At 40.5% G+C, this 24302-nt stretch overlaps 1 protein-coding gene across 2 annotated transcripts in view, besides 1 other annotated feature; it reads right to left on the minus strand.

Annotated features, from left to right (window-relative positions):
* Nucleotides 1-3570: part of a mobile genetic element that runs on past the window's edge.
* Nucleotides 3571-10576: 7006 nt separating this feature from the next.
* Nucleotides 10577-24302, minus strand: part of Nlg3 (Neuroligin 3) — a 69154-nt gene continuing 55428 nt past the window's right edge. Inside the window, exons 5-13 of one of the 2 annotated variants that reach the window (NM_169190.2) lie at nt 21095-21361; nt 19983-20180; nt 19262-19654; nt 18678-18714; nt 16416-16628; nt 14574-14712; nt 14131-14282; nt 13839-13951; nt 10577-13699 (exon numbers count right to left, since the gene is read on the minus strand). In NM_169190.2, the coding sequence (NP_731170.2) occupies nt 12540-13699; nt 13839-13951; nt 14131-14282; nt 14574-14712; nt 16416-16628; nt 18678-18714; nt 19262-19654; nt 19983-20180; nt 21095-21361 (2672 nt within the window). In that variant the 3' untranslated portion in view covers nt 10577-12539. The remainder of the gene's footprint in view (nt 13700-13838; nt 13952-14130; nt 14283-14573; nt 14713-16415; nt 16629-18677; nt 18715-19261; nt 19655-19982; nt 20181-21094; nt 21362-24302) is intronic. The other variant, NM_001043220.3, reaches the window with a different exon arrangement.

Genomic DNA, 24302 nt, shown 5'->3' on the forward strand with positions numbered 1-24302 from the left:
GATAATTGAGGCTCTGAAGGCCAAAAACTTTTCTGCAAAGACAGCTATTAATATTTTAAACAAAGACAAAGTTCCGCAGCCACTATTCAAAATAGAACTCGAACCAGAGCTCCAGGCACTAAAGAAAAACGAAGTGCACCCAATATACAATTTACAGTACTTGCTACATCGGAGGATCACCGTGGAGGAGCCGCACAAACGTATCAATCCAGTTCAATGTACTAATTGCCAAGAATACGGCCACACCAAGGCATACTGCACCCTTAAGTCCGTATGTGTTGTCTGTAGCGAACCTCATACTACCGCAAACTGCCCCAAAAACAAGGACGATAAGTCTGTGAAGAAATGCAGTAACTGCGGGGAAAAACATACTGCAAACTACAGAGGCTGTGTGGTGTACAAAGAATTGAAGAGCCGCCTAAACAAACGTATTGCCACAGCACATACATACAACAAAGTCAATTTCTACTCTCCGCAACCGATTTTTCAACCACCCCTAACTGTCCCAAGCACTACTCCAACAATTTCTTTCGCTAGCGCCCTAAAATCCGGACTAGAAGTGCCCGCCCCACCGACAAGAACTGCTCATTCCGAACATACACCGACAAACATCCAACAAACACAACAAAGTGGCATCGAAGCTATGATGCTATCCCTACAGCAAAGCATGAAAGACTTCATGACGTTCATGCAAAATACTTTGCAAGAGCTCATGAAAAACCAAAATATCCTGATTCAACTTCTTGTATCTTCAAAATCCCCATAATGGCTTCCCTACGGATATCTCTGTGGAACGCAAATGGCGTTTCACGGCATACACAAGAGCTCACACAGTTCATTTACGAAAAAAACATCGACGTAATGCTACTATCAGAAACGCACCTCACAAATAAAAACAATTTTCATATACCAGGATACTTGTTCTATGGTACAAATCATCCAGATGGTAAAGCTCATGGAGGCACTGGAATACTCATCAGAAATCGCATAAAACACCACCACTTAAACAATTTTGACAAAAACTACTTACAATCTACGTCCATAGCCTTACAACTCAACAATGGTTCAACGACTCTAGCCGCAGTCTACTGCCCACCGCGCTTTCCAATCTCTGAGGATCAATTCATGGAATTCTTTAACACACTAGGTGACAGGTTCATCGCAGCGGGTGACTATAACGCCAAGCACACCCATTGGGGATCTCGACTTGTGTCGCCAAAGGGTAAGCAATTGTACAATGCGCTTACGAAGCCAGAAAACAAGCTAGACTATGTATCCCCGGGTAAGCCTACATACTGGCCAGCAGACCCAAGAAAAATCCCAGACCTGATCGATTTTGCAATTACTAAACATGTCCCCCGCAACATGGTCACCGCCGAAGCACTAGCAGATTTATCATCAGATCACTCACCTGTTTTTCTAAATATGCTAACTCGCCCCCACATCGTCGACCCACCGTATAGACTCACAAATTTTAGAACAAACTGGCCAAGGTATCAAAAGTATGTCTGTTCACACATAGAACTAACGACGGCATTATCTACAAAGGAGGATATAGACAAGTCAACGGAAACTCTCGAAAACATTTTAGTTTCGGCTGCAAAGGCTTCAACCCCGCCAGTGACGTATGCAAAACCAAACTACATCAAAACTAATCGCGAAATCGAGCGGCTGGTATTAGATAAACGACGCCTACGAAGGGATTGGCAGTCTAATAGATCACCAATTACTAAGCACATGCTTAAGATAGCCACACGCAGGCTTACCAATGCTCTCAAACAAGAGGAAAAAAACAGCCAACGTTCATATATCGAGCAACTCTCTCCCACCAGCACTAAGTACCCTCTTTGGAGAGCTCACAGAAACCTAAAGACTCCAATAGCGCCAATTATGCCACTCCGAAGTCCCTCTGGCACCTGGTTTCGAAGTGATGAAGAAAGAGCCAGTGCTTTCGCTGACCATTTACAAAATGTATTCCGACCAAATCCCTCTACCAACACATTTATTCTCCCTCCTTTAATAGCAGCCAATCTAGATCCTCAAGAACCCTTTGAATTCCGACCATGTGAACTAGCAAAGGTTATCAAAGAGCAACTGAACCCAAGAAAATCGCCTGGCTACGACCTAATAACTCCAAGAATGCTCATTGAACTCCCAAAGTGTGCTATTCTTCACATCTGCCTGTTGTTCAACGCAATCGCCAAGCTTGGATACTTCCCTCAAAAATGGAAAAAGTCGACCATAGTAATGATTCCAAAGCCAGGAAAAGATAAAACGCAGCCATCATCATATAGACCGATAAGCTTACTAACATGTCTTTCAAAGCTGTTTGAAAAAATGCTACTCCTTCGGATTAGCCCTCATCTTAGAATAAACAACACACTTCCAACACATCAATTTGGCTTTAGAGAAAAACATGGAACCATCGAACAGGTCAACCGAATCACGTCAGAAATTCGTACTGCTTTTGAACATCGAGAATACTGCACAGCCATTTTTCTAGACGTCGCGCAGGCATTTGACAGAGTGTGGCTCGATGGACTTTTGTTTAAAATAATCAAGCTGTTGCCCCAAAACACACATAAGCTACTGAAGTCATACCTATATAACAGAGTGTTTGCAATAAGATGCGATACAAGCACTTCACGCGATTGCGCAATCGAAGCTGGAGTGCCGCAAGGCAGTGTACTGGGTCCAATCTTATACACCCTGTATACGGCGGATTTCCCCATAGACTACAATCTAACAACCTCCACGTTCGCTGATGATACCGCGATACTCAGTCGCTCGAAATGCCCAATAAAAGCCACGGCACTCCTATCCCGACACTTAACATCTGTAGAACGATGGCTTGCCGACTGGAGAATTTCAATAAATGTTCAAAAATGCAAGCAGGTTACCTTTACCTTAAACAAACAAACATGCCCACCACTGGTCTTGAATAACATATGCATTCCACAAGCCGACGAGGTAACATATCTGGGAGTTCATCTGGACAGGCGGCTCACTTGGCGCAAACATATAGAAGCCAAATCGAAACATCTTAAACTTAAAGCAAGGAACCTCCACTGGCTCATAAATGCTCGCTCTCCACTTAGTCTGGAGTTCAAAGCTCTTCTATACAACTCCGTCTTAAAACCTATCTGGACTTATGGCTCCGAGCTGTGGGGCAACGCATCCAGAAGTAACATAGACATTATTCAGCGAGCACAGTCAAGAATTCTGAGAATTATCACTGGAGCGCCGTGGTACCTTCGAAACGAAAACATACACAGAGACCTAAAAATCAAATTAGTAATCGAAGTAATAGCTGAGAAAAAAACGAAGTATAACGAAAAGCTGACCACCCATACAAATCCCCTCGCAAGAAAACTAATCCGAGTATGCAGTCAAAGCCGGCTGCACCGCAACGACCTCCCAGCCCAGCAATAAACTTATTAGGGCATTAATGAAAAAAAAAAACTATCACTAAGTGAAAGTTAATTAAGTTAGATTAAGATTTGAACACTTATTGTTAGTCTCTTAACACAAAGGGAAGATTCAATAAATAATAAAAAATTAAAAAAAAAAGTTGTTAAAAAACTATTTGTTAAACCCACATAATTGATTATATTAAATTAACATTAAACAAACACTGCAACGTAAATATTTTTCAGGAGCTGGAATCTAATTCGAATTGTGCAATCAACTGTAAACCTAATGAAAAAATAAGATAAAACACATAATTAAATGGTAAACAAAGGAGTGGAAAAAAGCGAATGGGAAACCAAAATGTATATACGTGGCATTTATATTTGCATATATTGGGATTATTATGTGTGCTAAACCAAATTTCAAAATAAAATGTATGCTACAAATGAATTTTTATTAATATTAGGCCCAATTGTAGAAACTGTGAAACTTTGTTCTTTTATAACTATATTTGAAATGATTTTTCTTCTCTTATCTTAAATAAACTACTATTAAAACATAAGAAACTTATTTAGCCCGTTTTTGAAATATTAATATAATGTAATTTGTAATAGGAGAAATTTAATGTGCAATATATCTATTACTTAAAATAGTTTTTTATGAAAGCCAAATACTGTGGCATTTCTATTTGAAAACGAAGCTGACACACGAAGGCCAAAAAGCTTTAACGAAAAGTCAATTTTAAAGGGTGAAACACTTTCTTTGACTGGATTTTATTTGTCACCCAACTGGAATCCATTTAGTAGCATCAGATTAAATGTGAATTCAATGTCCATCGGGAAGTGTCAAATCCCTTTGTAGCAACTCCTGGCCACGTGCTAATAGCAACAGCTGCTGCCAAGGACCTCCTGCAGTTCAAGTGACTGGACATTCTAGTGTCCTTGGGTGCTGTTTTCTTAAGGCTCTCAGCTCTGCAACTTTGAATGCGGATTGCATCTGCATGGTGTTGCTCATACGCCATGTGGTACAGCCACCTCGAAGTCGGTAGACGGAGGTTTATTTCCTTTTCGAAGCTTAAGTCTGAGGTTGTTAGTGAAATAACCAAATAAAGTTTTACAATCCCCTTTAAACTTCTTACTTTTTTATTGTCACCTTAAGACCATCAAAAGGTGCTCTTGGAAAAATGTTGGGTACCTTAAATTACATTTTATTTTATAGGAATTATTTGAAAAATTACTTCATGAAGATTCAATAAATAGCTTTAAGTTGCCTTTCCACTATTTATACATTTCACATTCACATTAATTGTAAATTAGTAATCAAGGAATTTAAATTTCCGCTCTTCTTTGATTTTAATATTCTACAATACAAAGAGCAGGCAAATGTATGAAAAAGTTGTTTGATTTTTCAATTAACTTGCAATGACTTTGACTTTCTTTGATTGAACACTTTACGCGTCGTTGAGAATCCTGATTTGTATTGCAGGGAACAAATGCCTTTGAAGGACATACATTATTTTCTTATAAGTATAGAAGGGTAGATATATGTATTAGTTCTAATTGTATTAGATTGATACAAAAAGCTGGCTAAGTTATCGTTATTTAGCTTATTGCCTGTTTTAATTATTAAACTAAAATAATTTTCTTTCTTAAAAATGTAACTGCTGCGAAAGGAGTTTGTAAATGAATAGCCTGAATATTATCTTTGAAGCTATATTACAAACGTTATTCAAAATACAAACATTGAAAGCGTAAAGAATTAGCCCAAATTTAAATAGATTAAAAATATGTTAATAACCCATTTTGAAATACTTACCAGACGCTCTCTTCGCGTTTTTCTCTGTGTGAGATGACTTGCTCACCGTTGCCGTTGCCATTAATTACCAAACTCATCCAAAGTAATTCTATGGGAAAATTAGTTTAAGCGGGCGTGGCAGCCGCCTTCGGATGATTCAGAGCTGTCAGAGTGTGGATTGCTGTTGGTGGCGCTGCCACTGCAATTATGATGCAATTACTGCGGTGGGTGGTGGGGCCGAGGGTGTAGGCCGACATCGTTTTTCTATTGGCTCTCGGAGGGATAACTACATAAAACTGTTACCTAAGCAACCTGCTGCACAAAGTTATGCCCTCCGCCTCCGAACAGGAAGGCAATTTAGCGGTGGCAAAGCGTTTCAGCCTCTCGCTCCCACTCCCATCTTCCAGCACACTACCTCTCGTTTTGGCCCTTTGTCTTCTTTACGCGTCGTCAGTGGCTGTGTAATATTTTGCTTTCTTTTCCAGCCAGCCAGCCAGCCAGCCAGCCAGCCGACTGCTCTTTTTGTGGGCCCGCTGCATGGAGGAAAAGCTCATAAAACTTTTTCAATTTCACTTTAATTTCGCCGGCATTCTTCGCTGTCTTCATCACCATCTTTTCGACGGCGCTTTTCTAGCAACAAAGGCATTTGGCGAATAGGCCTCTTCTTTAGTTGTGTAAAAATTCAATTATATGCATTACCTTTCTTAGCCCAGCCACACATACAAACGAAATAACACTCGACAAATTTAAAATGCCTAGCCTGTGTAAAAAACTGTTACTAATCGTCCAAACTATTTAGTCCATAGTAGTTTTAGGTCAAGCGCTTATTAATGTTTTAATAGCAGATTTTAATAGCAAATGTGTGTTTGTATAATTTACTTACATATTTAGATTTCTGGATATTTTAAGTGTACGCTTTATGGTCATGCAGAAGGTTGGATGAATTCGTTTCTCGCCTTCGCCGTCTAATGACAATCAAATTAGCGCCATTTTCCTTGGCGCCAAAAACTTTTTCCATTAAACGTGCAATTTTTTCTTTGTATACATTTTTTTTTTAACTTGCCTCAATAAATTGATTGAGCAAAGTTACGCTGCGTTTGGCTAAAAGCAATTTTTGTGCTGTATTGTCGTCAAGCTTGAAGCGATTGCCAACTTGGACTGCACTTGGTCAGATAAACTTATCCATTGCCGCCGCATTCCCAGTATTAATCAAAATGTTTACCTCTAATTGAAGTTTCTTGTTACCGGTTTAATTTCGTGTTCATAATCTTATGCAGAACACACGATTAAGTTTAGAACAGTTTGCACACAGAGGGCGGAGATGGGTGTGGTTAAATGTGGGATCTACCTATCCTAAGCCTTGTTTTGCCTATACACTTTCCCTCGAATCGTTTTGTTATCGAGTCAGTTTGATTAAAATGCCTTTTATTATATTTTTAGGTTAGATTTAATGAATTTACTTGCTTAAAAATAAAACGAGCATATTAATTAGATTTTTTTTACATATTACCAAGGAAAGTGTAACTGCCTCTATAGGTATGAAACGCACTGTAGATATACGGATGGGTGCAGAGCGTGTGCTTGTTAATAATTAGGAGCTTTATGGACCTCCGAATTCGATTAGTCCTAGCAGCATGCTAGGCCATACATAAAGCTCCTTAGTCAATGACCCATTCTAATTTATTCACAAAAGATCTTTGTCCGCCGAGCAGATATTTGCATTCGATAATTTATAATTTTTCAATCTTAACCAATTTCATGCCATGGTCGTGACTCAACTTGCTAATATTTCCCAGCTTCCCATTCCTTTACCCCCTTCCAGTCATTCATAGCTTAGTATAGAGTGAAAAGTAAAGGGGAGCCCGATTTCTGAAGAAAGGTGAACAGTTGGCAGTGTCATCGCATCATAAACATGAATAATTGCGATGCTTAACGGGCGTTGAGAGCCAGGAGACCTCAGATGGAAGATGAGTTTCCCTTTCCACCTTATTTGGTATGTGCCTTGCGTTTGTTATAATACCTCCAAGGCGAAGAAATAAAGAAGAACTAGCACCTATTAGTTTAGTATGAATTGAAATAACGTAAATAATGATATGAGATGGGCAACAAATACGAAAAGTGTATGTAAAATGTAACCATATTTTTATATTTTTTACTAAATAATATTTTTTAATGACTTAAGTTTTGATTTCAATAATTGTTGATAAATTACTGGTTTTTTTTTAAGCATACGGTTTTTCTGTGCTAGGTATCCTGTGTTCGAATCGTTGGCCGATCTATTTGATTTGGTTCTGTGTGCGTTCGTGCGCAAGTTCCAAGTTGCCACAACTAAAGGAAAGGGGATTGGATGTTGGGGCATACATGAAAAGTAGCTTAACATTAGACAGGACGACATACGACACTTGTCGGGCAGTTGGTGCCCTCCGATTCTCCTCCTCCCTGCTTGGGAAGGAGCTATCATTGACAGCCATCGAGTGTGACCCTCGATGGGACGGATGAGCAGGGTGGATACTGAGGTGGATCGGGTGGGATGGTGATGTAGATAGATAGATAGAAGAGGGCTGACCTAGTCTTCATTTTGTACTCTCCGTGTTTCAGGGTGCGCTGCATCGGATGTAAGTTCCTTCGGAACTCCTCCTCTTCCCCCTTTGGTGCATTTGTGATTCGATTTGATTTGGCTGAATGGATAGATTATGGTTTTCATATATGTGCAAAATTTGGGTTGGTTGGGGATTGTATTGCATAAGGAGGATCGAAAATATACCAGGGCCATTATTACCATCCTTAGTGTGCAATGCATTTCAGATTTGACGACTCTATTAAAGATGAGAGTAGATGAGAGTTTCCAGTCTCAAAACCAACATCTAGTCTATCTAATTAGATTTTGACGAAGCAATACCCCAAGTCAATTGCGTAAATCTGACTAATAAGCGGTTTTGACGGATTTAAGGTCTACATGAAATGTTATTCATAGCTGTTGCCAATTGGATTTGAGTTTATCTGGCTGCTGAATAAGAGTGCAAACTTTTTACTCAACAATGAGAAAAAGACAATGGACAAACTTTGTTATTTCTGGTTTTTCTGCCACGGGAATTGTAACGAAACCATACCAAACGCGGAAAGCAAAAAGAAAGATATTGGTCAAGCAACTAATAAAACTTTCTGTGGCATTCAAAAAGCGTATAGCACTGAATTCTGTTTTCACCTGAAAAAAAAAACGGGTGTAGCATGCAAAAGCTGCAAAAACACACTATATAAATATTTTAAAAGTTTAAAAATGCAACTATGGCACTGGGGCAAAAAGAACAAATATAAATGGCAAAGTAAACTGAAAAATAATACAAACTAATTGCCGGCCAAATAAAGTTTACCCAACGAAAAACTGCTATAATGCGTATAGCATTTTTTGCTCACCCACTTTTCTTCGATTTCGTTTAAACTTTTCCAACGGCTTCTGGAAAAAACATTAACGAACTTTCCGCAAATTGTGCGATTTTTTTTTTGTATGTCGACCAATTTTTAGTTCAGAAATCCCGAACTCAATTTTGGTTGGGATTAACGTTGAAGTGCTATAAAACTGGGAATAGTCAAACTTCCGAAAGTCCTACCACGGATTTGGCCAATCTGAAGATCAGAAAGGTAGTCTGGAAAAAGCGAAGTATAATTTGAAGATAAGCTCGCGACTCGAATGCTCTATCAACGCAATTCAATGCGGACTTTTGCGACCTAAAATGTGCCTGAAATGCGGTAGATTATATATTTAGCATATTTATTTATTTATCATACACTGCAGCGCAAATTATATAAATCTAGTATATATATATACAGCTTAATAGCCATCTATCGAATTCAGAAAGTATTCTTTAAGTCCATCAAACAGAGAATTTAGCTTTCGTTCTTAGTTTATGTTGTACTTAGCATTACGAGTATAATAGAAGTGGGCTAATTGAAATGGGGTATTTATAACACATTTAAAAAAGGATTAAAAGCAACCCGTTGGCTTGTTCTTACACCAAGTGTAGGACTTTAAATTATATCATAAGAAAATAATTAGATTTATACTTAAGACATCAACTCAAAGTGCTCTATAGTTTCCGTGAAAATCTGGATCACCTTAAATTAAGTTGTTTGCTACCCCTTTGGAAATACTTTTATTAGCGTATAAGGCAATTTCCAGCAGATTTCGCAACATAAATTATCAACTTGTCGGGACTTCGGGCAACGGCAGGACGGATGTTCAGCTCGCCAGCCATTTGCTTTTGGCCTCACGCCCATCAAAGGGTCGAAGGACCTCCGCCCCTGCTGCCACGCCCCTGGCTCGTGACCTTTTTGGCAGCATTAAAAGTGATAATTTTCACACACACACACACACACAGAGGCAAACACGATGAAGGGGGCCACTTGGAAGACTTTTATTATTTAATTTTGCCGGGCTGTGCTAATAAATTAAACACAGCTTGACTAACGCCCACCATCTTGGTTCCTGATTTTAAGTGAAACGGACAAAGAACAACACGTACGACCAATGTATGCAAACAGTATCTCAAAAGCTGAATTACCAAAATGAAACTTTTTCCAAGGGGATTAAATGCCATGACTCGCCTTTTTGCCCCATTGCTTTGCGACTTTCAATTGGATTTTGTCATGGGTAATAAAAATCAGACGAATCAGCCCAAAAAAAGCGGAGAAGGTGATTCAATTATAACGTTAAGCATATATGGGATCCGAGAGCAGGGGAAGAATGCGGTTTTTCTTTCTATTTTGTGAATTAAAGACACAGATGGAGTAATGGCGAACTCACTTACGCCCGCCAAATTTACATAATAAATCTATTTTCAATGGATTCTACGTTCTTATCCATCTCTTTTTCGTTAAGGAAACTTATCTCCATCGAGCGCTGCCTTTGCGCATTCTATTTTGCTATCAATAGAACCATTATTGTACTTCAGTCTGCAACCCACCCAACTATCTCCCCGCAAGTCTGTATTTTTCCTTTATCCTTGGGGCTGCAGCTCTGCGAATATTTGGTTAAGAACTGTGGATGTGTGCACCCAGTACGAGTATCTGTGTGAGCGCCAGAGCCATATTTGTTACGCATAAAGATGTACGAACTATCTGTATCTCAATAAGCGAGTGTTGGCGCTCACATGCCTCCATTACTTAACACATTCGTTTGACTTGGCAATTTAAATGATTTTCAATGGGATCCTTTTAAAAAGTAAAACTACTTCAAAATTGAAATGCATTTTATCGAGTGCCCATGTTGGTATTATATCTTAGAGCACTGGACCCTTTCGAATAATTCTTACCTGTTTTGCTACGATTCGTATTAAAACACGTCAGCCATAATTTTTATAATTTTTGCAACTTTATTATTATTTAAATTTTTATTTCATCTTAGTGCCTGCAAGTTGTTTTGCTGCACACTTTGGTTATACACCATTAAACTAATTTTTTCTTCTCTTCTCTCATTTGGTTTTTATGTTTTTATGGTTTTTACTATACTTCATTATTAGTCCGAATTTGTTAATGCTAAGTCCCTTTCGCACAATCGTTACACAATTTCTAACGCAATAGATTTCATGAGATTTGGTTTTAGTAGTATCCTTTTGTTTTGCCAGTTATGCAGCACTCTATATATATTATTTATATATTTATATTTGTTGTATTATTTTGCTAATTATTCTATGTTTACACCATTACATTAATATATAGAGATTTAATTTTAGATGTATGTGTATGCATACAGAAGCTATAAACTTATACATTCTCAATGGGGCTGTAAATGGTTTCCGTGTTCCGTTTTTCGTTATAGTTTTCTTTTCCCGTTTGTTTTCACTGCCGCTTAATGTGTTTATATAATTTACAAGTATTTTAATAAGCGACGTAAATGGTTTGCCATTTTCATGCTGTTTCACTTTAATGAGCTGTTCCATTGCTTAATTTTCCCATCCTTTTTTTCTCGGGTATCATTTCCATTTTAGTTACCATTTTGGGCAATTGTTTGTAAATAGTTATTATTCAGAACGAAAAAACAAACAATGAATACAAAAACTAAAAATAATGAATATCTGTTATTCTTTCAATGCGCATTTCAATTGCCCCGCCTAACTCCTAATGGAATTTTTAACTATTCTCGCAGCTGGAAATTTTGTATAGCTATATAGAGGAAAGTATTGTTTTTTATTTTGTGTGGGCTTATATACGCATTTAATTTTAATAGCTATATAAATATTTATTTAGTTACATAACAAAGTACCTGCATGCTTACAATTAACAGTTTAATTTAATTTTGCTTTTGTTTCGTTTGTTTTCTGTCGTCCAAAGCTTAGTTCAGTTTTAGCATGAGTTTAGTTTACGTCTATTGTTTTTTTTTTTTTTGGGGTAGTTGTACAGCTTTAATTTTACAAATCTCGGAGAAAACTTAAAGGAACAGCTCCCTTTCACCTGTACATGATTTGATTTCATGGTTGCCATTTTCCTTGGACTTGTGTTTCTTCTTTTGGTTTTCTGTTTGGTTAAAAACTGCATTTCCATATTAATACTTCTGAAAACTAAAATATATTTATGGGAGTGTTTGTTTGTACATGTAGAGTAGTACGTTTAATTCTGCAACTAGTTTTATTTACACACAATACACCATTATAATTCAGTCTTTGGAAGAATAACATTCATGTTCATTTTTATTTTCGCATTCAGAATACTCTTAGGTTTTTCTATTTTTATTCTACCACAATTTTTAATACTAACGCCAACACAAGGAAGAGAAGGAAACTTGTTCGTAACTTGGAATCGTGTAGTTTTGATTGGTCCTAATTAGTTGCTAAACACATATTGACATGGAAAAAATAGTACTTCAAAAAAAATATTAAGTATTAAATTGGAAAAGAAATAAAACTTTAAAGAGCAATACGTACTTGGTCAACTAATACATATAAAGGAAATTTCAAGAAATTCTACAATTCTAATTTAGCCTCAAATGCCTACTATGCAATCGAAAATGAACTCTAAAAACACTCGCTGAACACTTTGCAGATCAGTGGAAATTCCAAGTTAACTTTCCTTGATAAAGACTTCGACAACAATCTACACTTGGTTAACTATTTACAGTGTAATTTTTAAAACCAACTAGCAACAAAGTTGAGCGGAGCGAAGCATCTGTGCGTATTAGATAGACACAGCTCTTACTCCTGACACACACTTACCATATAGCTACCATATAGTACTTCATATATATAGAGACAGCTGAAACGCATTGGGAAGGGATTTAGTGTTCCAGGAATGAGGTGGCTGTGCGTTTAGAGATCACATTTAAAACGCACGGTCAATTAATGTCACACACGCAGCTCGTCCATCAGCGGATGTTGCTGCTGTTGCTGCTGCTGCTGCTGCTGGTGTTGCTGCTGCTGATGCTGTTGCTGGTGTTGCTGGTGCTGCGTTGTGGAGGCCACAATTACCGGCACAGTGGGTGGCGTGGGCACCACCAGTCCACCGGCCGTGGTCAGCACAGTGGTCATGCTTTGATTATGATGATTCTGCAAGTGTTGCTGATGGGTGACCACATGTTGCTGCTGCTGCTGTTGCTGTTGCTGCTGCTGCTGGGCGGGCGAGTGCTGCTGGGCCTGGGCCTGCGTTTGCTTCATGCAGCTCTTCTTGGTCAGAGTGCCGCACTGATTGCCCATCACCTGGAGGGCGTGTGGCGGCGGCATTTGCACAACCCCGGAAACGCCCACCGCCCCGCTGACGGAACCACCGCCACCCGGATCCTGCAGCGATTTCATGTGCTTCGGTGGAGGCGGCGCTCGGTGGGGTATGTCTGCGAATTCCGGCGGCGGCAGCTGGTGGTGCTGCATGGCATGGTGGTGCGACAGTATAGTGGCGGGATCGCTCTTCGCGTGTATGGTCAGAGTTTCCAGATCGCCGCATATGTTATTCGGCATCTGTCCGTTCTCCTGCCTCTTGAGCTTGGTTTGGGGTCTGGGTTCGCTCAGTCGGGTCTTGTCCCTTTGGTAGTAGACCCCCGCGAAGATCAACACATTCAGGATCAAAAGCGAACATCCTATTGCGATGGTCACACTCAAAGCTGTGGAGTACGCCGCAAAGCCATCGCTATCCTGCGAGGCACTGGCCGCCCCACCTGCGTGATCGCCGTCCATCATATCGTCCGGATATATCTTACCGCCCCCGTAGCGAGTGCCGTTCCTTTGAAGCGACGAAGACGGCGAACTGAGATTTAGCAGCGAGAAGACCTGGTTGGTAAAAATCGTAAAGTTTGCCATGGCCGCCGCGTTCGCAGCCCGTGAAATGTACGGAGGATTAAGGGGCTTCACGGAGGCATCGCTGGGTATGTTGTTGTCCTCGTCGTCATCGTCGTGCAGTTGGTGGTGTGCGGCGGGCACATTGTCGCCTCCTGGCTTATGCAGATCCGGTATGAGATTGAGCCAGAAGGAGAGGCGATGTGCTCTATAGTGATTCTTGAGCTTCGGCTTGGTGTCTATGGGAAACATATGAAATACAAAAAGGAATCGGAATCCCCGTTTAATGTATTGCGTAAGGCGGACATTAGAGTCTTAGCATAAAATTAATTGAAAATGCATTAGACTTCGACCATTCTAAATATTATGGATACTAACCAAAATTGAGGTATTTCTTGTGCACACTTTCGTAGGCTGTCCACTCGATTGTTTTATAGCGACTCCGTTCCTGACGACTCCCATGCTCTGTTTCCATTTGCTCATTTGGATTGCTGCGAATGGAGGAAGAATGTGTGCTTAGTACCGGTAATGGATGGTTAGTGCTAGCATACATTTAAATTAGGTGAGCACACGGTGAGAATATATGTCTTATTAACACAATTGCTCAGTATCAAAGATAAATAAATGATTTCTCTGTGTGAGTACCCGCAGCATTCGCAACTGCACTTACCCCGTTCGCACAAAGTTGGACCAGTAGAACATCACAACTTCCGATAGACTGATTTCGGTTTTCGTGTAGTTGCGCGTGAAGTGATTAAAACCGCCGACAAGCGGGGCACCGAAGATGTAGGGCAGGTCCTCGCCGTGAATGCATCCCTGGCGCTGCAAAATGCCGGAAAACCAGAAACCAAATTAAGTGCCAACCATCATCACATCCTTGACCCTGATCTGCAGCTCAGTTTACTAACTAATTGGGGTATTTGTGAGATCTAAGAGGAGCGGCCTGCAATCCTATTAAAGTATTCGCAAAACAGGTTTATGTACTTGGAAGGTAAACTATGCAGATTTATATATCAAACTAAACGCTCATAAAGTCTGCCTGTATTATGTAAAGTAATTCATAGATATTATTGTTAATTTGCACCGCATTTTCCAAGCTGAACTTGAACTCACCTGAGGATAATCACCGAATCGCGTCTGGTAGTCAAACACGTACAGGTACGAGTTCCGATGATCCGCCGAGTGCAAATCCACCGTTTGAGCCGCCGGAGCCACCACCTGAGCATCGCTAAGCGCCTCCAGTGTTTCGTCCCTGCGGAAAATGTGGGAAAAAGCACAACATTAAAATCAAATAAGAATTTTTCAATATTTGCCCGCCGGCGCCCTTCAGCTCGCTTCCAATTTTCCGGCTATTTTGCCATTGCTCTTCGCCAATCGAGCTGTGTTCAAGTGCGCAACTAACAAGCCACTTTGAGTGCTGCCACTTTGGTTGATGTGGCTCGTATTTACCTGTTTACCGAGTGGAGCCCTCAACGCTGGCCTAAGCCTATTTCGGTTTAAGTTTTTTTTTTGCGCCCGCCCGCAGTCCGATTTTCCGCATTTCCCTTATTTTTGTCTGTCTCTGCCCTTTACGCTTTTTTTTTTTAGTTTGTTTAGCAGTCGAAATGCAGCAGCGGAAAATTTGAATAAAACCCATTTGGCGCATTTGCATACATATCTTTTCAGTGCAGCAAAGATGGAACCACCAGGAGCTCTTTGTGTCTCTCGCTTTTTTTTTATTATTTGGGGTGTCCTTGCACTTTTTTGTGCTTAATGCTGAAAGTTCTTTAATGTTCGAAACAATTTTCAGTGCGACAAATAAATTTGTGACTAAGCCTTTAAGTGAACTGCCTATATTATTAATAAGTTATCAGTTGCATTTTGTTGATATTGGATGTTAAATCAACAGCTAAGTTGCAAGAATATGTCCTTATTTTGTTGTTCTATGAAGAATACATTTGATTGTTGTGAAACTATATCCATACCCATATTTTCTTTTAATCAGTTAAGAATGGTATTTACTTCAGCTGTGATTGGTACCATTCACTTCATCAATTGCTGTTGTTGCATTTTTATATGTAATCAGAACTCTCTTAAGAAACGCGCCTGGTAGCTGGATGGCAAATACATCTCTTGTATTGCTGACACTCAAACGGAATGGCACTTCGCTCCACCCCGCCGCCTGCATTCCCATCCTCGGCACCTGTTATCAATGCTCCAGGGAAATGCGGCCTTGGCGGAGTTGGAGCGTGAAACGTTTGCCGTGCTTCATTGCAGGCCACTTAACGCACGTCCGCACAACTCCGGGAAATGCTTGGTAGTGGGCTGTGAAAGGCTGTATTAAGTATACGCCACGCGTTGCAGTGGGGGAAATCAATTTGTTTGGCGTATTTCTTTGAAAATATCGAAATGTAATTCCGCATAAATTATGTAAACACAAATAAATTGTTTGAGGAAATGGAAACGAGAGTCGAAATATACATTGGACATGATATGAATGCATTCTGCGTGTGCTGGCTGCGCTGTCACTATGACCTAGTCGCAAACATAAATATTGATTGAAATCGACAAAATGAAAAGCAAATCATATATTTGATTGGGCTTGTGTGCTAGCAATTTCCATGCCACTTATGCGACCCGTTTGCGGACAAATTGCAGCCAAACATTATTTATGAAGACTGGCAGGCTGTCTGACTGGCTGGCCGGCCGACAGAAATGGGCAAAAAATTTGCATTTCATTTGCCACAAGATTGAAATCAAGATTCATTTAAGCCCCTTTAATTGAAACCTGCTTGGGAAGCGAGCGAGCACCAGGGCAGCAGATCGGGCATGTCACTGCGTATTTAATTAAGAACGAAATATTTATTTGGCACACACCAGCCACCTGGCTCCTTGAAATCTCCGTCTTTACCCTTCCGACCGTCCGGAATCTCGGGTTCGAGGGGCTTGGGTTCGCATACAAACGCAATTACTCACCGGATATTAATTGGATGCTGCACGGGCCTCTCCCAATCCGTATACTCATTGACAATCGTGGCGAATATCTCGTTCAAATGGAACGTGTACGTGTTCCGTACGTAGGCCTTTAAAATTCTCGACCGTCGATCCGCCTCGATTCCATATTGCACGTCGCCCGAATTGAAGCTGAAAAAGGCCTCGGCACGTGTCACGCCGGCCATCAGGTCGTATCTGCGAAAATGTGATTGAGAAAGAGGAATCAAATTGGGTACTCGAAAAATGGTCTCGAGGAATTCGGTTAAGCCTTACAAATAAGTTGGAAGTTTCTCTGTGAGCATTTGGGCTCTACGCTCAGTTGGTAATGAATTAAATGAACTAAACCCATACGTAGAGGTTATAATATATATTCTTCTTCCCCATGTAAGTAGTAAAATTGAAATTAATATTGGTCTCCCTGTACTATTAAATGGCTTGTGCGAGAGGTGTCAGATTCCCCATCCGATAACCCATTGCTAGGAGCAGGTTGCTCCGATAAGTTAGGGCCACCTGTGCGGTCTACCACGAATTAAGAAATAAACCAAGGGTGCTGGTCAAGTGCTCTGTCGGACTTAAGTTATGCTTTGTAATTACAAATTTGCAACCAACAAATTGCATTCCTCAAGCATCAATTCACATTTATCTCTCTGCCACAATAATTTGGCCCGAAAACTTTAGATCCATTCATTTGTTAAGCAAGTTGAAGCACGCCCTTGCAGCTAACCGCACTCTTGATAGATATAAAACTTTGAAGCAACTCTTGGCCAAAAGCAGCTGGGCAAGTATATGCTGATACTTCTTGCAGCATTTGCAATTTTAAATTTATTTTTGCCCTATTTGTTTACGCACAGCGTGCGATGGACTTAGACGAAAGGAGAGATTGGTCGGTCGGTTGAAAGTTTTGCGTTTTATATTTGGCAAATTTTATTTGCTCTTTGTGCATGTGTTTAATGGAATTCCTTTGGATATTCGGTGTGCGTGTGTGCTTCGCAAATTGCTTTTAAATGTGCACAAAGAAATATTTATACTCCTTTGGCAGGGCGACCGACTAATAGCCCCCAGGACATTGACAGTTTACAAAGCGCACGGAGATAAATTCACGTTAGACCGACCCACAATGCAACGCTGCACTAGAGTTGCAGCTCGCAGCCAGGACCCCAAAGTGCTGCAGTTTTCAACTCAAAAAGAGTTCTCATTAACTATTGACTGTGCGTTTGATTGGCCGGCAGTCCAATTCCCTGTTAATTATCTATTCAATTGCAGTTCGCAATGGTGCTTGACTTGAAATGCAGCCAGCCAGTGATTGGAAATACTATATGCACATACATAAATAGTTAGTTACCCTGTTTATTGGATTATAGTCAGAGATAAGCTACGCACCAAGGATTATTATCAAACATATTTTAGTTTATAAATGTTGTGGTAACCATTTCCTCGTACTGTACACTAAATCTTTACTTATTAAGATAAATGTAGTATTTTTAAGCTTCATTTTAATGTTAAATATCGTAAGAATACACACCTTCCTTTGGCAACTACCCTATTTTCCCTTTTCTGTGGGTAGTTTGTATTACCCCCATCACCATGGCTAACAGCAGAGGCGCACATCAATTATGGCAATGCAGCTAATTAGCTGTTAATAATATATATTAACATTGTAAAATGGCTCAGACACAAAGTGCATAAATCAAGTGGCCCACACCACTGGGCCACAGAAATCTACAAAAGCCACAATGGCCAGCAGCGAGTTGAGCATTACAAAACGAAGCCCAACATTTGCGTGCCTAATGTGCATAAATTAATTATATGCAAGTGAGCCCAAAGCAGGTTTGTGGCCAAATCTTATCGCCGGCTAAACAAACTGCTCGTACCGTGGCAAAAGTCAAGATAAAGCTCCTTTGACACCCGACAAAGCAAACACAAGCTTGCCAAAAGAAGTCGAAACTTTAAATTAATTATGGTCCATACTCTGTTTACTCGAAGTCATGCACTGGGAAAAACAGTACATTACTTAAAATGAGCATTTACCATATGAACTTAAACTTAAACTTAATGGTATAAGGCATTTTATATTTTGATACAAATTTCCATATTACTCAAACATTAAAATAAAAACACAATACCGGGCTTAAAGTAGTTTGAATGTATTTTTGCCTTGTGTAATCACACCATATGTACGGGTTTGTGTAGGGGCAGTAGTTCAGGTAAAAATAATTAAGCATTTGCTGGCCTGGCCCAACTTACCTTGACAACTTGTTAATGGCAGTTTTTCTCATTAATACTGCATTAATTAAAAAGTCCGCCGCGCGTTGTGAAAGCGTGAGTGTTGTTGGGCATTCGTGCAACCATATGTGTGAGGAAACATCGTGTTCATCATCGCCAAGATCATCATCATCATCAGCAGCAAAAGCCGTTGGAGTCGTGTTGGGATGAAAAGTGTAGAGGGAAAACCATCGCATTATAATTTATTTTAATTATGCACAGGAAATGAAAGTAATTTGCGAGTTAACGAAACCCGCGTTCAGATGCACTAATACCAAATGTAATGAATTTAATTAACCCCTTTTCATTTTTTAACCTAATTAAATAAGACAGATCACATTTTAATACATTATACAAAACTTTTTTTAATAATGGGGTATTTTCCAGTAGCACAATGCAGTAAAAAAAATCAGAATTAAACGTTTATCAAAACTAAACAAGTGGATTTCACCACTACGAACAGGAAATATGAATGATACACTTTAACCTATTGGCATACGGTCGAAATACAGATTTTTTATTCCATTTTAATTTTGCATGCAACTATGATGGAATTCAAAACCTACCGATATTCTCGAGTTGTCCCGGTGTTCCCCAGCCACCGGCAGCTGCGATTCCCGCCTCTCCGCCCAATCCGTTGCCGGCGGCCGTGGAGGCTTGAGCCTGCGCTTGTGCCGCCGGCGATCCGGGGGCGGGGGGCACATAGTCGCCGCCGTCGATGACCACTCCGTCGATGCTGGGCCCAAAGGCGAAGCCAAACTCCGGCGGACGAATGGGCACGCTGAGCAGCTGGTCCAGTGTCTTTTCGCGCAGGCACTTCATGAGGTGGGCGTGCGGGAGGTCGGAAGCGCAGTTCACGTGGTGGGCCACGATGGCGGCGTACTTGGCCGGATTACTGACCAGTGACCAGGGGGCCAGACCGGATCCGGACATTAAGATGGCCCGGTTGAAGAGCAGGCCTTGAAAATGAGAGAGAACAAGCAAAAATCAGCTCGGGATTCTTGGGAAGTAATATTATATTAGCCTAGCGAAAGAAGATATAGAAGATATCTCTATTTTAAATTAATATTTATATATTTTTCTATTCTTTATTGTTTGTTATTTATAAATCAGGTTACAAAGTAAATTAGCGTAACTGCAACGTTGAATGAATTGAGGAATTTGCGACGATAACTCTTTTAAATTGAAGTGGACAAACTTATTACTTTCCCGAGTGACAAATGATTTGGGGACTGACACATGCAAGTAGGTTGCTACGGTCAGTTTGATATTGGTGGTAGTACTCACCCTCCGGCACGGCCATCGACGAGATGAGGAAGTGAACGCAGGCGGCTCCTGTTCCGTGCCCAGCGAGCGTGATGCTGTTGGGATCCCCGCCGAAGGCAGCGATGTTCTCCTTGAGCCAGTGCAGCGCCGCAATGATGTCCATTAGGCCGTAATTGGCTGGCAGTTTGGAGTAGCGGTCCGTGTTGGCATTCAGAAAGCCTGCAAATAGTTGCCGGGGTTTCCCGCACTTAATCAGCAGTTTTCAGTTTTCCTTGCCGCCTGATTGGCTCGCGAATGGAAATTTAATCGATTCGCCGCGTACTCGTGCAGTCAGTCGTTGGTCGCTTTGCCTATTTAAAATGTCAAACGCCACTCTTTTTTCCCGCTCTCCCGCGCGCGGAAAATGTGCAAAGTCACGCGTGCAAATCATGATGTCAGCACTTCCGTTTCCTCTGCAACAACAGAGGCGGCGGCGGCGGCAGCAGCAGCAGCAGCAGCAGAGGGGGTAGGCAGATTCAGGGAGGGTGCCGAAAGACCGAAGGGAATGGGTGGGGTTGGTGCCAAATGAGGTCACACTTATTTCGTCTGTGCATTTGAATTTACACAGGGTATCGGGTAATGCACAGTGGTCAATTGAGCTGCCGGAAACTGAACTAAATAATGGATCTTTAAATGTGATTGATCACGACGATCCATTTGTCGAACAAGTTCCTGAATTAAATGGGGATGCTCTTTGAAGCGTTTAATGGCTTCCTTAAAAATTAATTAACGTTGGAAGGTATAATATAAAAAACGTCTGCCTTTCAAATTAAACAACCACTGTGCCGTTGAAGAATTTTGAGCCAGACTGCAGCTAAATTAGTTGGATTATGGAATAAATGTACGCCTGGTAGCTGCTGCAGTTGCTACAGCGGAAGTGCAGTTGATGTTGCAGCTGGATGGGATGGATGAGAAGGGAGGTTGAAAGGAGGTTGAATGGAGTCTGAAAGACTGGGAAGAGGGTGGATAGGTTGGCGCACGTTCGCTCCATTGCACTGACCTCACTCGCCTGTCCGTCCGGCTGTCCTTCGTTCTTTTGGTCATGCACTCGGCATATCAATTAGCATTAGGATTTGAGTGTGCACAGCACTTACCCAGCACTCCGAGGCGATAATTTATGGTTACCACCAATATTTGTCCATAGCTGGCCAGCACGGATCCGTCGTATGGATTGCCACTGTTCCATTCATATGATTCGCCGTGCACGAAGACCAGCACCGGATACTTGGCGGGACTTCCACTTCCAGCCGACGAGGAGGACGTTGACGACGATGAGGAGGATGAGCTGGAGCCCCCACTTCCCGATGACGAGGAACCGGCAGAGGAAGACGATGAACTGCCCGAGGAGTCACGCGACCCAACTGTTAAGTACACGGAAACAAATTAAATGTAAAAAACTCAAGGCATATTTGTAAGGGCAATTATTTAGTTATTTGAAATTTATTTTGGATTTTTAAACGTTCAAAAAAAGTATCTCAATCTTATATCCTCAACTATGATTAAAAACCAACAATTTGTAATAATATATTTTACCTTTCATTTCAAAGTTTTCACAGTGCATTGACACGAAAAAGAAATGTTAATTAACGCCATTTCAATTGAAGGAAACGATGGAGATAAATTTTATAATGGGAAAGCTGGAATTGATTGTCTTTCCGGTGGAAATCCGGCAGAAATATTTCAAGTTTCCAATGAGGAAAATAATTGCGGTAGCAGAGAATCACGGTCTCCGTCTTTAAACCGCTGGCCAAGAAGCCAAAACCATTAATCAACTCTGCCTACGAAAATAGGTAAACAAGGTATTAAATCAGGCTCGATTCAGAGACAAATGAGCGTCTAAGCCCTGAAAATAGCCAAATAAGACGCAAACAACTCTTTTCCCGTTTGGCTTCTGTGACGAAAGCCCCAAGTCATCGAAGGCTCTCCTGGTCTAGTGGATCCTAATCGGAACGGACACGTTTTGGAGCTTAAGATATTTACGTATCGAAAGGCTTTTTCCTTAAGAGGGAAAAAGTATGGCAGTAAATTGATCCCTTTTTGCTGACGTGTGTGTAAAGTAATCCTCACATAGGTGTGAGCCCTTGAAGTCGCACATTTGGGCATTAAGGTGTATAAGTTGTTCCTATTTGACAGTTGCTTTTTTGCATTCATCTTTGCTTGTTATGGTATGATAAAAAACACTAAGCCGCCAAAATTATTTAATTACTTACATAATACTTAAAAGTAACTACAACTGAAATAAAGTAAAAGTAAATGAGTACCTATAAAAATTTTTGTATCTTTGGGCTTTCCCAAAATTCCAAGTAAATATGAATAAACCAACACAAATTCAAGGAGAAATATTGTTATTGAAGTTCAAGCTGTAACTTGAAACCTAAAGAAGTAAGACGTCACTTTAAGGTTAGCTACAAGTAAAACTAAACTCACTTTGAAGCAGAGAACACGAAATCGCTCGCAAAATGCAAACATAAATTTATCTTTGGAAAAGAAGGAAACGAGGAGGAAAGCATAGTTTGTGCAGCTGCATCTTTGGTAGATACATATCGCATGTATCTGAGTGCACGCTTGTATCTGAGCTAGTCAACATCGGGCGGAGTCACCACCCACCGAACAAAAGCCCCAACAACAAGGATAACAAAAGCAATATGAGAGCACGGGTTTCTCGCCTGCTGCCCACATAGAAAGTTCCTCGCTGGAACAAAAGAACCTGCTTATCAAAGCGGAAAAAGAGTTGAGGAGGCGTTGGCGTTTGGGTTTGGGTTTGGGCTTGCTATATGGATGTTATGGGGGGTTCTGCTACCAAGCGTTAGAAGAAGTGGCGAAACGAGCACCACATAAAGGCCAAAGGAGGAAAGCAAGTTACTGTGTCAGTGACTTTTATAAATAGCGCGAACAAAGACTGACTCGTGGCACGTGTGTGGACCTCGGGCAAAAAATTGGGTGGGGGATATCCATATCAAATATATATAGATACCTATTGAAACCTGGCCAAAGCCCACGAAATGGAAACCAAAGTCAATATGTGTGAAAAATTTTCTCGCCTTGATGTCACTGCGGTGTCACAATTCTCACATTTCCAGCTAATTCAGTGATTTTCTCCGAAATACAAAATGACTTTTAAAGTGTGCTTCATGCCAATTCCGACAATAAACGTTCCAAATTACTATGAGCCATTAAGATGACTTCCATCATTTTCCTTTTAAGCATTAAAACTGTAATAAGCTTAGACCACATCAAGTATTCGTTTATTTTTGTACATTGTTCCTAAGAAATTCTTAAGAATTTTTGTGTTCTGTTAAATAATATATATATTATACGTACTTCAACTCAAGAGACGGAAATGTTGCTCTTATTCGGTGACTTGTTTATCTTTGGTCACATTGATTTCCTAAATTAAATAAAAAACTTACATATCCTTTAAAGTACATCGTACGTAAGCGTTTAAATAGTTTGCCAATTCAGAATGTGGCATTTTAATTCAACAAATGACGCCGTAAAATTAATACAAATTTCTATATTAGTTACAAGGAACTTTTTAAATGTAACAAGCTATAAATTCCATGAAGACCGCAAAAATTCAAAGCCTCCAGTCATTACAGTAATTTGAGGCCAGAAAGGTTCTTGCCAAAGCGATGGGTGGAGGGGAAGCCACGTAACATGCAAACAGCATTTAAAACTTGTCTCCAAAACTTCCGACCACCCGCACAAAAACCCGGCCAGAAAACTTTTGTTGTCATTTCAACAAAAATGGCGACGTTTTCTGCAAGTTGTAGGCCCCGGGGGATGCTACTTACAACAACCAGAGAGAAAGGAATTAAACTTTTATGACTGCCCCCCGAGAAGAAGTCAGCACACACATAGTGCACTGAGAAAAACCAGGCAGGAGTTTAGAAAATGGTTCTTTATTATTAGGACTGCTGAAAGCGAAAAACATTTCTTTCGAAAAAAATGTATTTAACATTGAGACACCACAAGACAAAGAATAGATCGAAAGTTAAAATCATATTACTCTTTTTAAAGATAAAGCAATGCAACTTTTCTTGGAGATTCATTAGTATTTTATTTGTTTGCATTGTGTACGAATTTGAATCATATTAAATTTCAGTGCAGACATAAGTTTAGCAGGAACCGCCTACAACAACTCGCCCGCCTTAAAAAAGTTGTACAATAGTTTTGCTGGGTGCTTGGCAAAAAGTTTGCTCCGCATAATTCTGGCAAATGTAAATATTTTGTAGGAGCGCATCTACAAATGTGTGTTGCCGGAAAACTAATGCGACTTTCGGGGCCCACTGTCGGGCTTGT

This window comes from Drosophila melanogaster, chromosome 3R (genome assembly GCF_000001215.4).
Source record: "Drosophila melanogaster chromosome 3R".
NCBI lineage: Eukaryota > Metazoa > Arthropoda > Insecta > Diptera > Drosophilidae > Drosophila > Drosophila melanogaster.